The 12,930-nt window shown below is 33.5% G+C and overlaps 1 protein-coding gene across 1 annotated transcript in view; it reads left to right on the forward strand.

Annotated features, from left to right (window-relative positions):
* Brwd3 (bromodomain and WD repeat domain containing 3) overlaps positions 1 to 12,930 on the forward strand; it is a 109,653-nt gene that overhangs the window by 28,696 nt on the left and 68,027 nt on the right. Inside the window, exons 7-8 of the mRNA XM_006992318.4 lie at positions 9,707 to 9,867; positions 11,086 to 11,307. Coding sequence (XP_006992380.1) covers positions 9,707 to 9,867; positions 11,086 to 11,307 — 383 coding nt within the window. The remainder of the gene's footprint in view (positions 1 to 9,706; positions 9,868 to 11,085; positions 11,308 to 12,930) is intronic.

The following is a 12,930-nucleotide window of genomic DNA, read 5'->3' on the forward strand; positions in this document are numbered from 1 at the left end:
TATTTATTTAATGTGAATGTTCTCTTATCTTTTTACTATTTTTTCTTTCTAGTTATTTTGTTTATTTTCTCATTTTTCTATTTCTTTAAGATGTAACAATGGGTTGCTTAGAGATTTTTCTATTTCACTCATTTAGGTGTTAATTATTCCTCCATGTCATATTAGTTGTTTTTGGTTAATAGATTTGTATGGTTTGATGTTGGACACATACATATTTGGAATTATTTCCTGTTGTTTAATTGATCCCTTTATGTTATATAATGCCTTTATTATTATTTTTACTGCTTTTCATTTAAAGAGTATTATATCTTAAATGAGTATTCCTTCTTCTGAATCTCTTTTGAGTGGGATATATGGATATATTAGTCTATCTTTTCATTTTCAGTCTATGTATAATTTTCTTCTATGGAAAGCAAATTTCTTCTTAGCAGATTATTGTTCAATAAAATTGAAAGATAGAATTTGGCTATACTGATCAGGCTGTTCTCAGGCATGTGAGTTTAAGTGATCCTTCTGTATTACCTTCAAAATAACCAAGGTTGTAGTGCACACTACCACACTTCGCTTATATCTTGGTTTTTATTTGCTTTTTTTCATTCCACTAGTCACTCTAATCTGTATTACTTCAAACAGAAAGTCAAAACAGAACTTTTTGTAAACTACTGCCTCGAGTCTCAGAAATTGTGACAAGGTCCTTAGATCCACACTAATGTTGGTTTGCATTTTCTTCCAGTGTGTTCTTCTTCATTTCCTATCTTTAGACTTAGTTACATTTAAATATAGATCCCAATGAAAACTTTGTAAGGCCATAGAAAGCGAGAAAAATACTGAATTTCTAATTGTACCTGTAGGCAATTATTTCTTCATGTGGTTGAATCATATTGAGTCTGGCTTTCTATAAAAAAGACCTTTTAGTGTGCTTTAAATTTAATTGTCCAGAAAAGAACTGTTTTCAATACATTAAAAAATAACATAAGAAGACATATCTACAATGTATAACTCCATTTTTATTAATATATGAAATATACTAGCCAAGTGTGGAGCATACACTGTAATCCCGGCACTCAGGAGGCTTAGACAGGAGGATTGCTGCAAGTTCAAGCTCAACCTGAGATATGAAAATGAAACACCGTTCCAAAAACGAAGCAGGCAAAAAAATTAAAATTTAGTGTGACAAATATCTTATGGCTGACTTCTGCTTTTCAATTTTAAACATTGTGGCCTTTCTACCTGTTTTATAATTTTCAGTGTGTTTCAGCATAGGCTTCCTGACATTTGGGGAATATAATAGTATTCTAGTTTTCATATGTAAGGGCAATAGATGAGAATGTACTGTGAGGTATTTGTGGCAGAAGTAATGCATTTTCAGTGATCCTTCTATTTCTGGCTTACTGACCTAGGTGTTTTGATGTGATTGACTGATTTAGGAGAACAGACTGGTCTTAAACTGTTGGGGGAATAAGCTGGTGTACTGCTAAGATGTTCTTAGTATAACAACCTTACAATAAGACTTTGATTTGTTGTCATTGTGCCTCCGTTTTTTACATTTCTTTATTACCCATTAATGCCTGAGAGTATACTATTAAGCATTAGCATTTAACACAAGATAGTAAATTAGCACATACTACCCCACAATGTAAAAATGTTCGAAAATAGATAAAACTTCTTGTTCTCTAACATTAGAATCTTAGCAAGTTTTTGGTAATGTTTATAAAATGATGGGATGGATTGCTAACATATATTCTGAAGCAAGGAGTAAAATAAGAAAAGAATCATATTCTCTTTTTTCTTAACAAGGCAGAGGAGTCTCATGTACCCCAGGCTGTCCTTGAACTCATGTAACAGAGGATGACCTTGTTCTATGATTTGACTGCTTCCACCTTCTGAATGCTAAGATTACAGGCATGTGTTACAATGTCTGGTTTTATTTGGTATTAGAAATTGAACCCAGAGCTTCATGAAGGCTAGCCAAGCACTCTACCAATTGAGGTGTATTCCCATTCCAAGAATCTCATATTCTTATAATAATTCAGTGTGCTATAGGGTGACATAAGCCTGTTGTAACCCTAGATACTTGGAGGCTGAGGTAAATGATTTGTAAGTTCACGGTCTGCTGGGGCAAAGAGAAAGTTCAAAGCATTGTATTGAAATCTTGTCCCCAAAATAAAATGTGAAAATAAAAGCAGTTGGTGATATAGCTCAAGTGGTAGATAGAGTGTTGGCCTATAACAAATGATGCCCTAGTTTTAATCCTTAATACCTCACCCTACACACACACACACACACACACACACACACACACACACACACACACACACAAGACTAAATGAAGTCAGTTAAGTTTAAACTTTATTAACTTGGATTATAATATATCAAATAAAAACTTGGAAAGAAAAGGAAAGTAGGTGCTAGTTCACTCAGTTGAAGGAATGTTTCCTTGCCTAATATGCTTGAGGCCTAAAATACACTTGGCATGATGGTGCATGCCTACAGTCCCAGCACTTTTGGAAGAAGCAGTAGGATCAGCATTTCAAGACAGCTTGGTTATATAGCCAGTTCCAAGCTAGTATGGGGTATGAGACACTGCCCTACCTACCACACACAAAGACAGAATTTAAGGACTAGGGCTAGGAATAGGTCTTAGTTGTACAGGTGCTTACCTAGCATGAGTAAAGACCTGGGTTTGATCCTCAGCCACATAAAGAGGGATTTAAGCATGTAAAATGCTCTATTAATAGTCTGATGTATACACATTGTTACACACTTCGAATTATGACATTTTTCTGTGACTTTAAATATTTGATAGTCTTAATTTCTAAGATTAGTTTAACAGAACTTAAAACCTAGAGAGTATCAGAAAATAGATTAATATGTCTAAAATATAAGAAATAGAAATAAGCACTTTTATTTTCTCAGTCAACAAGAAGTGATATATGAGTACCTAGCTGTTTTAAAAGGCCCCAGTGAATCTAAGCCTGCTACCTTACCCAAGTTATTTTCAATGACAGATAATCTTTATAAAGCCAAATTAGACAGGACAAATGCACCATGAGCCAGTGGGCAAGCATGCAGAGGGAAGGAAAAGTTTCAGAAACGATAAAGTGGTGACTTTAGCTTTTACTCCAGACAAAATTTTAGACAAGTCTATCTAACAAGAGATTGGTTTGTATTTTTAGAAACAGGAGGAGATTATTAGAAACTTTCATATTATATTACTAAGAAAGAATCAACACTAGTTTTATTTCCTTTTTTTGTTACTAGGTTCTATAGCTTTATTTATTTGTTTGTTTATTTATTTGTTTGTTTGTTTATTCCCCGGAGCTGAGGGCCGAACCCAGGGCAAGCACTAGGCAAGCGCTCTACCACTGAGCTAAAAATCCCCAACCCAGTATTATTTATTCTTAGTGGCATATATTCATTGCATATAGTACATGGTTTCATAAAGGCACTTTTATATAAATAAATACTTGAGTATTTCCCATGCCCCACCCCCAGTCCCTAGTATATCAAATTCTCTAGATTTCACACATAAATGTGGTCATGCTTTATCATTTTGTGTGTGACTTCATTTACTACAATGTCCTTCAGTTCCACCCATGCATGACATTTCATTGTATATACATGCATTTTCTTTGTCTATAAATCTGTTGATGCCTAGGCATCTTCCAGAACTTGGCTCTTCTGAATGATGGTAGTTCAGATATTTCTTCATCATTACAATGTCATTTCTATCAGGCTAATTGCTTGAGGAACCTCTGTACTATTCTGGAAAGTGATTATATATATAATTTACATTCTCACTCTTAACATGTATTCCATGTATTCTTTGTTTGTTTGTTTGTTTTGTTTTGTTTTTTCGAGACAGGGTTTCTCTGTGTAGCTTTGTGCCTTTCCTGGAACTCACTTGGTAGCCCAGGCTGGCCTCGAAATCACAGATATCCGCCTGCCTCTGCCTCCGGAGTGCTGGGATTAAAGGCGTGCGCCACCACCACCCGGCTTTAACATGTATTCTTAACACTTATTTATCATGGCTGTGTATTGTGTGTTTCTTTCTTTCTTTTTTTTTTTTTTTTTTTTTTTTTTGGTTTTTCAAGACAGGGTTTCTCTGTGAAACAGTCCTGGCTGTCCTGGAACTTACTCTGTAGCTCAGGCTAGCCTCGAACTCACAAGTCTGCCCTTGCCTCTGAGTGCTGGGATTAAAGGCGTGTGCCACCACTGCCCGGCTGTGTTTGTTTCTTGAGGTGTGTGTGTGTGTGTTTTCATGAGGTGTATCAAAGGACATTTTTCAGGAATCTATGCTTTATGTGTGGATTTGGGAATTGAACTCAGGTCCTCAAGCTTGACAGTAGGCACCTTTACCCTATAGCCTTTTACTTGTTTTTTTCCTAGTTATTTTTTTACATCTTCATTTGAGGAATGTCTCTTTAGGTTCATTGCACATTTTCAGAGTTTTGTTGTTAAGTTCTTTGAATTCCTTGTAATCCTTACGTGATTTGGATACTAGTGTTTTATTAGATGTGTGATTTGCACATTCTTTCTCTTAATCGGTGGGTGATCTCATCATTCTGTTATTTCCTGTGGTATAGAGTTTTTTGTTTGTTGAAATCTCATTTGTTCTTAATTTTTCATTATATGTATTGTTTATAGTGCTGTACAAAGTACTTTTTAGTGGCTTTATAGTTTGGGAACTTTCATATAAGTCTTTGACCCATGTTGAATTGATTTTTATATGTGATATGTCCAGTGTCATTCTTTTGCATGTGGATATCCTGTTTTCCCAACAGCATTTAATGATATATTTATCCTTTCCCCATTGTGTGTTTTGAACATGTATTGAATGTCAGTTTATTTTAAATCCTAGTTATTGGACATCCTATTCTTTTGTATTGATTGTATATTGTTTCTTTGCTAGAACCATACTGTTTTGTTTATAGTAGCTTTATAATGTTTTTTTTCCAAGATAGGGTTCCTCTGTGTAGTTTTGCACCTTTCCTTGAACTCCCTCTGTAGTCCAGGCTGGCCTCGAGCTCACAGAGATCTGCCTGCCTCTGCCTCCCAAGTGCTGGGATTAAAGGTGTGCGCCACCACTGCCCAGCTATAATATATTTTGTAATCAGATAATATGATGCTTTATGCTTTGTTCTTTCTACTCTAAAATCCTTTGACTATTTAGAAATTTTATAGTTCCGTTTGGATTTAGGAATATTTTCTACTTCTATGAAAAATGTCATTGGAATTTTGATAGTGATTGACTTGACTCTATAAATTACTTTGGTCATTTATGTTATCAAATGGATGACTGCCTAAAAGTCAACTTCATACTGTGTACAGATGAATCACTATATATCTAATGAGATATGTAATCAAAAAATATATTGCATTCAAATGGAAACCTAAACAGAATTAGGAGTAACTGCAAATGTTAGACAAAACAGACTTTAAATTAAAAATTTTAGGAAGAGAAAATAGAATGCAGCCCCACTAAAAATATTGTATAAAATATTCAGTGTGTATGTGTAAAATGTATCCAAAACAAAATAACTTTTTTTTTAAATGCTGAATGCCATTTGTTGAAGAAGGGAGGAGGTCTTAAATGCAGGCTTACAGCACAATGGGAGAACCCCAGAGGGCAGAAGTTCGGCACTGATGTTTTACAATCTTGCATCTAAGCTGTTAACGCCCATTATGCAGGATGCACAGACAAGGAACTTCCCTTAAGCATTCAGGAGGGTGGAACCCGGCAGGGAATTAGCATAGGGAGGATATCAAGGTCAGCAAGCAAGGCAACAGTTATCCAAAACCAGGGCCAGGGCCCTAGAGGTCCCCCTTTTACTAAAAAAATGAGCTTCTGACTTAGGTTGCGTGGGATGTCAGCAAGTCACCTTACCCAACAAATTAAGTTTTTGTTAAGCTTGAGTCTCATTCCCAGGATATCTTATAATTTATATGCAAGTAATTCAACACCCCCCCCCCAAATCTGCAATTGTAAACATTTATTTTTCTAAGCATTTTTGTATAAGAAATATTCCATCTGTATGTGGAGGAATCATACCACACTTATTATAGACTGCAAATGTAGTCCAGAGAACAGATTAGGGCAATACATGTCTGTATGAAACAACCTGTTACCCTTCAGTGAAATGAAAAAACAATACTAAAGTAACCATAAATTCATTAGAAAAAGAATTAATGACTACAAGAACAGTATGAAAGATCAAGTTAATAGTGGTGGCTTGTGCCTGTAAGTTTTCGATTCCTTGATGATTTTTTCCATGTATATTGTATGAAATAATGCATTTTTGGCAGTCTACCTTCCCAACAAGTCCCTCTCCTATTTTCATGTTTTGTGCAGTGTTTTGACTTTTGTTTTGTTTCTGACATTCTGAGTTTAATTAGGATTGCTTGCATGAGCAAGAGGGTCGCATTCTTTATGGGAGCATGCAAAATGTGTCATGCCTAGACCTTGAAGAAAATAAGTCCCTCTCCCCTTGCAACCTTTATCTACTAATAGCTTCTCTGGGAGGGCTTGGATCTCATGATCCATGAGTCCCTCTCCATCCATGATAGAATGTTAATGGGGCAAGTCTTTGGTAAGATCTAAGTAAATGTTTGAAAAGATATGGCCAAAGTCTTAGACTAATTTTAAAAAAGAGAAAGATTCAAACAGATGAAAGTAATTAAAACTCATAACACAGAAATACAAAATTCATAAGATGCAGCTATAGTCAACATGTTGGATAGTCTATACTACAGTGAACAACTATATAGCAAAAATTAAATAGCCTAAAAGAAACAAAGATTTCTCAAAAAATGTAACCTACCAAAAATCAATCAGGAGCCTGGTGGTGGTGGCACATGCCTTTAATCCCAACACTTGGGAGGAAAAGGCAGATGAATCTCTTGAGTTTGAGGCCAGCCTGGTCTACAGAGCAAATTCCAGGACAGCCAGGGCTATACAGTGAAACTCTGTCTCAAAACAACAACAACAAAAAAACAAAAACAAAATTAATCATGAAGGAGCAGAAAATCTGAGCAGAATTGTAAGAAGAGACTTAATTAAAACTAAAATCCTCCTAATAACTTCATTGCTGAATTCTACCAAACTTTTAGAGAGGGACTAATTTAATTCCTCCTCAAACTTCTGAAAGTTAAAGGAGGTACTGCTTCCAACCACCAATATCTTGATAACGAGATCAAAGTCACTGCCAGTATCCCTGATGGACATAGGTAACAAAATCAAACAAAATGTTAGCAACGAACATAGCACACTGAAATATGATAAAACACGATCAAGTGTAATTTATTCCTATGATGCAAAAATGTATCAGTACAGGCAAATTAATGACCATGATATAGCAATTGATAAAATTGGACACGTTCTTCTCTAACATTACAGAAATGCATATGACAAAATTCACCATCCATTGGTGATAAAATTACTAATAAGTATAAAATGTATATATCCCAGTAAAGTAAAAGCCATATATTTCAAGTCCACAGCTAACATACTTTTCAGTGATAAGTGGTTTTTCATCTAGGATCAGGAACTAAACAAGGATGCTTTCTCTGTCTACTTCTGTCTAGCTTAATACTGTATATTGTTGGCAAGTCGATTGGAAAAGTAAAAAAGAAATAATATATCTGATTATGCAAGGAAATGACATATTTGTTGATGGCATAATGTTATACAGAGAAAACCCAAAAGACTGCACCTAAAAGCATTTGAAACTGGTGAACAATTTCAATCAAGTTTTCAAGTTACAAAAGCAACACATGAAAATCTGTGGTGTTTCTGTACCCTAATGATAAACTAGTTGAAAGAGAAATTATGAAAAAAATCCCATTTACAATATCAAGTAATAGAATATATAAGAATAAACTTAACTAAGAAAATGAAAATTCTCTGATTAAAAACTGCAGCACTGATGGTATAAACCAAAGACTGTATGAATAAATGGAAAGATATCTGTGCTCATTGCTTAGAATTCTTTTCTAGCTCTACCTGTTCTTCAAAGTTATTTTATTTCTTCCTGCTCTTAATTTTTTTGTTACTTGTTTTTATCCTGCAAGAAGTGATTTTTCAATGGAGATGTTTCTCCCACCCCCAAATCATATTTAGCAATGTACGGAGCTATTTTTGCTTGTCACACTCAGTGCTGGTAATGCTGTTAGCATCCAGCGGGTAGAGGCCAAGGTTGCTGCTATAACACCTTAAAATGAACAGATCCACCCTTGAAACAAAGAAATATCCAGCCAAAGTGTCAGTTGTTCCTCAGTTGAAATGCCATATACTAAAACAATATAACTTTTCTTCTGTGTACCTAAAAAGAAAAAAAAGAAAGAAAAAAGAAAAGGAAGGCAGATGTAGTTGTTGATACAAGAAACATAGAGCCTTAAGAAATATTTGACTAGAGAAGGAGCATGCTTACTCACTCGTGTCTTAGAGTTGTAAAAATTTCTATTTGGCTGGATAGGGAATGGCTACAAAAAAGAAATCCTCTTATCTAGAATTTATTCTTACAAATTTTCTGTCATTTATATTTTGAACCATTATTCGTTTACTCATTGTCTTAGAATATGTAAGTGCTCAGATCTCTAATATTTTCTAATGATTTGCTTTCAAATTTTTCTGATTATGACATTCATCATTCATATTTTTGTAATTTTGCCATTTTTAAGTGGCCAGTGGTTGTACCTTTTCCTGAAAGGTAGACTTCATAGTTGTTTATACAGAAAGGCACTAAAAGATTTCATATTTTTATTGTGGCATGGTCTAATTATACTAATCTTGCAAGAACTGAACTCTTGCCTTAAGTTTTCTGTGCTTAAATATAGAATTGTTACTATTTGTACCACATAGTTTTTGCAGGGTGGTAAGATGCCAAAAGGTTTGCCTCAAAGTGACTTTGAACATACAGAGATTCTCTGTTATGATTAAAGTACATGTTGTGAGTTACTTGTTTTTTTTCAGTGTGCTAAGACAAGATTGGAAAGATTTCACAAGAAAAATATGTGGTTGTAAAACCTTACATTATAACCAAAATCTCTATTTTAGAGGTGAACACAATCTAGGTGGTATTTGTTGAATTGTTCAAGTTATATTACAATCTTGGCAATTTTTAAAATTACACATATTTATTATTATTATTATTATTATTATTAGTGTGTGTGTGTGTGTGTGTGTGTGTGTGTGTGAGAGAGAGAGAGAGAGAGAGAGAGAGAGAGAGAGAGAGAGAGAGAGAGAGAGAGAGAGAGGAAAAAGAGAAGAGAGATAAAGCCTCAGAAGTTCAATGATAATAAACTAGTGGAAGAAACTCTAGTTAGAATCCTGAAGGTGAGAACTGATAGTCCTAAAACAGATTTTTCTTTTCTTTATATTTAATTAATTTATTTATTCATTTATCTATTTATTTATTTTGCTGCTTAACTCCTATGTAATATCATAGTAAAGGAAAAAGAGAATGTGCTTGAGAAACTACAGAAAGCCAAGTAGAATATCAGACCCCTGAGACCTAACAGAACAGTATTGTTTGTCTATTGAGTATAGAAAATAATGAAATGCTTAAGGGAATTTAGACCTCTTATTATTGTAGAATTTATATGGCAGGTATACCCTACTTTATCTTATTTTAATATTCATAATTTAATAGAGTAAGTTTCACTTTTAGATTTTAAGATGCATTCTCCTATTTCATTTTATTTGCAGTGAATATCACCTCAGCCAGGCAATTAACCGGATGTAGTCGCTTCAGCCATGTTTTCCCCTCATCTGCTTACCAGCACATTAAGATGCATAAGAGAATCCTGGGGCACTTATCTTCTGTCTACTGTGTAGCATTTGATCGAAGCGGGAGGCGAATTTTTACAGTGAGTTAAAAATTTATGATATGTGACGTTACAACTGAAGCAAGACTCTGTGCTATCCATTGTATTATATTTTATAAGTAATTTATTTTATTTGGACTTATTAATGCAAGAAAAGTTGTGTTGAAATTGTAAATAATTTTTCATTTTTTATAAATGAAGGGTAAGCTATGATATCCACTATCTTTTGGAAAATTTATTTTAAAAATTATGCTTTCAGAAGTCTATATAAACTCAAGATGGTTAATTTATGTGAAACAAATATACTTAGTTTTATTCTGTTTTACAGGCATTTATTAAAAGGCATTTTCCATGTGTAATTGCTGCAAGTTTGGCTTTAATAATTATATCACCTTCAAGAGCAAATAGTTGAACTATACATTGATGAGGATTTCACTTACATTATATATATTTTTTTGATTTTAGCATTGGTTATTTTTAAAAACTCAATTTTATTAAGTTTTTACTAAGTCATGTTCTTTGCCTTTAATAAAATCTATAGCATAATAATATGTCTAAAAAACTGATGTGATTGCTTCTTTACTGATAACATAAGGTGAGAGAAGTAGCACAATTTCAACTTTCTATTTATATCCTACAACAAAGGAAGTGCTTTATATTTTGAGAAATTAAAACTCCTTAGATTGTATTACAGACTCTTCTGCTGATGACTTATGTCTCTAACTATGATGATATAATAATGGTACATGTCTTCTTTTAATAAATATGTAATTACTTTACCATATTAGAATAGAATTCATTTTACTATAGTTAAAACTCATTTGGAATTCTTAAAGGGAAGTGCAACATACAGATTTTCACTAGTGATTATTATTGGCCTTGGGTTTCCAGAGAAATCCCTGTAGATTATAGACTTAAATTTTGAAATATTTGCAGAAAAAAATTATTAAGATAATTAAGCCAGATGCTGCTAGGCATATAGAAAGAAGCAATGGCGGAAATGCTTAATAGCTAATCACGAGTATATGCATAAAATATTTAAAATGTTTTTAGGATTATTAGTTTTGAAGACTATCATAAATACCACTGTTGGTTTGGACAATACTTAGTTCTAGCATTTAAACAATGCTTATATTTGCGACTGGGTCCACATATTTTTCCTTAATAACATGTTTGCTTTGTAATGTTGCTTTCCTTCTGGCTCTAAATGGCAAATTTGTTTCATTATATATAAATCTTCTGTCTTTTGTGTTGCTGTAGGGTTCAGATGACTGCTTGGTGAAAATCTGGGCTACAGATGATGGACGCCTCCTTGCTACACTTCGAGGGCACTCTGCTGAAATTTCCGACATGGCTGTTAACTATGAAAATACTCTCATTGCTGCAGGCAGCTGTGATAAAGTTGTGAGAGTATGGTGTCTTCGAACTTGTGCACCAGTTGCTGTCCTTCAGGGACATTCAGCTTCTATTACTTCCATACAGGTGAGAACAATGATACAATCTCTGACATATTAATAAATACAGCTGAGGATTTTCTCATTTGAGATTATGAATTATATTATTATAGTTATTAATATATTTATGGATTATTAGTATTATGAATATATTATTACATGGATCTGTATTATATGGATAATAGCACAAAGAATGACTACAGGAAAATGCTGTCATAGAGCTTTGCTTCTTATTTTTATTTCCTTTTTATATAAACCCGTGCCTTTAGAAATAAATAAAAAAAATATATAATTGAGAAGGTTCTTCAAACCTTGACAGCATGAGACAACATATTTATCTATGTACATATGTGAAGAAGGGAATTATACTTGTAAATGCCTGCCTGCACACTAGTAAATACCTGTTCAGGTATATAAACAGGTTTTAACATGAACATTGGTATACTCTGTTAATATTTAATTCAAAATGTATGCCAGATTTAGTATGTGTGTGTACATGTAGTTTTAATATTAGGAAGAAACTTTTATATTTTTAGTTTCAGTGATTTTTTTTGTTTCAGTTTGGTATTTGATATAAAAATATGTTGTTGATATAATATTTTGAGCAGATGTTGGTAGTGAAAGTCCCTGATATCTCAAAAGCCGTTACTCTTAACAAAACTAAGCTGAAGTTTTACCATTCTGTTTTTCTCAAGAGAAAACCAAAAAAAGTCTTTTTAAACTTTTACATGTAGATAATAGTTTTGTAAGAGGTCATTACTTACATTTATCATGTGCTATTTTAATAACATATCACTTATTTATAGGGATGCAGCAGAAAGTGCACGCATTCTGTATTGAATGAAAATTTTTCATTAAAATTTTGCTTAGTTAAGATTATTATGTGGATTGTTTGGAGGCATAATATATATATATATATATATATATATATATATATCTCCTTGGACTTTGAAAAAACCTGCCCTTAATGATGTCGTTGGGCCTTGTGTTTTTGAATTTCGTCTGGATGCCGATTAAACTGATAAATCAAATATCCACATCTTGGGCCCATTTTCTAGCTATGTTTTTGTCTATTCAACTGTGTACTTAGCATCATCATATGAATGTCTCCTAGGTATCTCAAACTCAAAATTTAATTCTTCCTCCCTCAAATTTAATTCTACCATAGCTTTCCTCATCTGTTTAAGTAAATTCTTTTGTCACAAATAAAATACCTGAAACATTTCTTACAAAGTAAAGAGGGTTTATTTAGCTCACAGTATCAGATATAAATTTGGAATGGCTTAATGCAAGCTCCACAACTACCCCTAGTCTGTATGACTTCACGCTGTAAATAAGAAAGGCAGAAGTATGATGGAATAAAAAAAAAACGAATCGTGGAGGAGGTATGTGTGTGTAAAAGCTTAAATCACTGCAGGAAGTCCCATCAACACAGTGGAGGTGGGTACAATCCCTTGAAGGCATACCCTCAATAATCTCTAGATTTCCCCCAATGTCCCTCCTCAGAAAGGTTCCATCATCCTTAATAACCTTTAATATGTGGACCTTTGTGGAGACATACAGCATCCTAACTATAGTATCATCTAAGCATATGGTGATTTCATGATTTTAATTAATGTTTATCTTCTTGTTCCCTTTGTCTAATCTGTCA

The sequence above is a fragment of the Peromyscus maniculatus genome, chromosome X (genome assembly GCF_049852395.1).
Source record: "Peromyscus maniculatus bairdii isolate BWxNUB_F1_BW_parent chromosome X, HU_Pman_BW_mat_3.1, whole genome shotgun sequence".
Lineage (NCBI taxonomy): Eukaryota > Metazoa > Chordata > Mammalia > Rodentia > Cricetidae > Peromyscus > Peromyscus maniculatus.